This window comes from Panthera leo, chromosome B4 (genome assembly GCF_018350215.1).
Source record: "Panthera leo isolate Ple1 chromosome B4, P.leo_Ple1_pat1.1, whole genome shotgun sequence".
Lineage (NCBI taxonomy): Eukaryota > Metazoa > Chordata > Mammalia > Carnivora > Felidae > Panthera > Panthera leo.
Window position 1 is genome coordinate 81,527,037 of NC_056685.1, and position 4,278 is coordinate 81,531,314.

The 4,278-nt window shown below is 32.1% G+C and overlaps 1 protein-coding gene across 1 annotated transcript; it reads left to right on the top strand.

The window, feature by feature from the left end:
• Positions 1-1,343: 1,343 nt before the first annotated feature.
• Positions 1,344-2,177, top strand: LOC122223631 (olfactory receptor 6C2-like). Its single transcript, XM_042944607.1, has one exon. It carries the CDS (start codon positions 1,344-1,346, stop codon positions 2,175-2,177), a length of 834 nt encoding a protein of 277 aa, XP_042800541.1.
• The last annotated feature ends 2,101 nt before the right edge of the window (positions 2,178-4,278 follow it).

Here is a 4,278-nt window from a genome sequence, read left to right on the forward strand (position 1 = left end):
GTCTTGGGGAAAAACAGATATATTTTGAAAACTGAATAATGCTCAAAGTTTGAGGGCCACTAAGATTTCACAGTGGTACATATCATCTCAAAGATTCAGAGAAAAGAAGGAAGCAAGGTGGGTGAGCTGCAAGTATGCAAAGATATAACTGTTCCTTCTGCACTCCATTGTACATAAATATTTGACAGTTGTTGAATGAGAGACTAAATTTCCTAAGAGGATTCTAACTTTTGAGTAAACCATGTTCCTCAGTTAGGGACTTTTCTGTGTATTAGAAGCACTGTGAATGAGGTAAATTGTCACAAACATTCTGTCACAAACGATTCTTCCGCAACCTCAGTAAGAAGAGAACACAACAAGTTAAACAATAAAGTGAATTCACTCATAAAACAAATAAGCTCGATATGCAAGGGGAAAATATTTTCTATTAATCAGCATCAGAAAACCTCAAGGTTTAGGATATCGATTGTATATTAGAAACATTTGAGTCCCTACTAGTGTAGCATCAATGAAGATAAAATAATTCATTGACTGGAAGATGAGGGAGGGAAGATAAGGCAGTCATCACTTTTGTCAGTAGTAAACGTAACACAAATTCAGTACACATAATGTGAATATTCAGAAAAACAAGTAGGCTGTGTAACAGGAAGTGGTGGGGAGGCAATCAGCATAGTGTAAGATTGCTAATAAGAATTAAGTACACTTAACCTAAAAACACACCAAAAACCAAAAACCTTCTTTTGGAACAAAGCCCTCAAATTTTGCTCTAGTGTCTGTATAGTGAACCGACGTTATATTAGCATTGTTTATTTTAAAAGACCCAAAGAGCCAAGAAAAGACATGCAATAGAGGGTGAAATTTTGTCACTTAGATTCTGAACAGGGAAGAATTCTTCAGAGCCAAAGACATTTTTGTTACTCATAAAATGACACCCCTCAGTAATCTACTTAGTCACATGGAAAAATCCTAAGCACAGGATAGACATAAAATGTAAATAAATATATATATAAAATACATGTTTCTGTTATATTATAAACATATATAAGTTAATTATGTATTATTATAATTATATTAGATATATCATATATTAATTATATTAATATAATTAATATAATATTAATATATATTGTATCTATTAATGTACTATAATAATTATATAATATGATATATTATATCTCATAATGAGATAGAAATATAAAAATTTGAATATATTTTAGAACAGTTAAAATAATCTATAATCTATAAGAAAATTTTTATTAATATCATATCCAGATTGGAGAGAAGTCAGAAGCCAGTGATGAGAAACAGTACAATAACAACATTCATTCTGCTGGGACTGACAGATGACCCTGAGCTGCAAGTTGATTTTTATCTTCCTATTTCTTACCTACACACTGAGTCTAAGTGGAAACTTGACAATCATCATACTCACTTTTGTGGATCCTCACCTTAAAACACCCATGTACTTTTTCTTAAAAAATTTCTCCTTAGAGATCTCATTCACATCTGCCATTACTCCCAGGTATTTGTATAGCATAGCAACAGGTGACAACATTATTACCTATAAAGCTTGTATCATCCAAGTATTTTTTACTGACCTCTGTAGAGTATCAGAGTTTTTTCTGCTGACCGCCATGTCCTATGACTATTATGTGGCCATATGCAAACCCTTGCATTATGTGATCATCATGAGCAAGAGGGTCTGCGGGATTCTCATCATCTGTTGTCGAATGGCTGGTTTATGTGTAATAATCCCACCACTTAGCCTGGGTTTAAATCTAAAATTTTGTGACTCTAACATGATTCATCATTTTGCCTGTGATGCATTTCCCTTAGTGAAAATCTCATGTTCAGATACATGGTTCGTGGAATGGACAGTTATAATCTGTGCTGTGCTGACCTTGAATATGACTCTTACTTGTGTAGTTCTGTCATATGCTTACATCATCAAGACAATTTTTAGATTCCCTTCTGTTCAACAAAGGAAAAAGGCCTTTTTGACCTGTTCTTCCCATATGATTGTGATATCTATCACCTATGGCACATGCATTTTCATCTATATGAATCCTACAGCAAAAGAAAAAATGACCATTAATAAAGGAGTTTCACTGCTCATTTCTTCTTTTTCCCCTACATTAAACCCATTTACTTACACCTTGAGAAACAATCAAGGTTAAGAAAGCCTTCAAGGACTCAGTCAAAAGAATTGCCTTGCTCTCAACGAAGTAAAAGGAAATATTTTTAAAACATCTCAAAAACAAGAATAAATGTCCACAGACATTTTATTTTGCAAGTCCATAATCGTGTTTTTTAGTAATATATGCTTGAGTTACATTAATTTTCTCAACACTTCTTTAACCTCCCTTCCATTGAGCCCTTCTCATGCCACTTTTGTCTTTTGATTTTTCAAACAAATATTTGATAGTTTTGCATATCAATTTCTTAAAAATTATTTTGAAAAGAAAGTAGCTTTATAATATTATTACAATATATAATAAAAATTATTCCTTGGGAAAATATAAGGCAAAATTCTTCGTGACTCTTCAATATACAAAATAAATAATATCTAAACACATGTAAATTTTAGGCAAAATATCTAAACTGGATGAATAATCACATAACTTAAAAAACATGTGAAAAAGAATAATAGCACTTTTAATGTTGAGGAAATAGACCAAAATTCACTATTATGAACACACAGAAATACTTGATACTGGTTTCCATCACCTATGGCAGCTGCATCCTCATAGATATCAAGACTTCAGTGAAGGAATCAGTGGCCATTAACAAGGGTGTGACAGTGTTCACTACCTCCATTGCTCCGGTTCTGAACCCTTTTATTTATACACTGAGGAACAGGCAAATCAAACAAGCCTTCAATAACCCAGTCAAAAGAACTGTGATATTCTCCAGGAAATAAAAGAATGTGAAGCCAAAGAAACACATATAATAAACTTATCAAATTTTCTAGTCAAGTTACCTTGTTCAAAACACTCATCCTGCTCTACTAACATCTTCCTCACAAATGTCTTTTAAGATCCTTCCACAAACAGGCATGCTAACAGTTTTTAAAGATCTAAATCCTAGTTTTACCTCCAAATTAGGAAAATCAGAAAACAAAACACAACAAATTAAACAGAAGTATATCTCCAAACCAGAATATATCAAGAGAAAATTTGTTACATTTTCAGCAAAAGACTAAGTAATGGTTGTCATTGCTTCTTCCAATACAAAACTTTCAAATGATTTATCCCTTGAGTTCACTTCACAGATATGAATTTGGTAGTTTCTTTAGGTCAGGTACTATGTTAAACACTAAATATAAAGGAGACAACAAAACCAGCAAAAATTTACTCCCATGTACCCTCAGGGCCAAACAATTCAAAAGAAAGCAAAATAGTTGACTTGCACTCAAATAAATATTTTTCTGTGAAAGAGTTATAAACCTTACAATTATGGAAAACTATCAAAATACCAAAACAAATGTTATAAGATTTGTAACTATTGTCACTATATCAAACTGATAATAACCAAAATTTTTAAATGTTATATATAAGCTTTTCTCAAAAACTACATGAAGTAAAATGGAAGATGATAAAAATGGATAACTATTTTAAAGACTTCAAATATTTTGGTATTGCAAAAAAAAAAAAAAAAAAAAAAGACTGCCAGATGTAGACACATATATTGAAATGCCAACACAGAATGTCACTAAAATACACAAACCCTTGCCAAAGAAATCAAGGAAATAAAAACAGCTAGATACATAGGATGTTGGAAACTTGGAAAAGTTTCCAAAAGGAATATGAAAAGCTATATATAAAGGTTTTGTATCTTTTATTATATAAAGATATACATTGGAGGAATATAAACTGTTTACCACATTTCCTCCAGAAAAAGTAGCTCATACAGATCATATTCTGAAACTACTTTCCCCATCCCACTACTCTCCATGCTTTAGGAATTTGAACTGACATTTCCCCTCTGCGTTCATGTCTAAGTCTTTTCCAACCGCTGTTTGAAAACTGCTTTCCTATCAAAATATATTTTCCTCATTCTTTGTTGGGTCACTCTTTTTTTCCTTCAGTTTTAAATTTAAAAATTAGGTTTCTCAAAAAAGTAAGCATAAAACTACCCTTTGGTCTAGTAATCCCACTTCTGGGTATATACCCCCCAAAAAACTGAAATCAGGATCTCAAAGCGATATCTGCCCTCTTATATTCATTGCAGCCCTAGTTGTGATAACCAATACGTAGAAATATATGTCCATCAACCTAA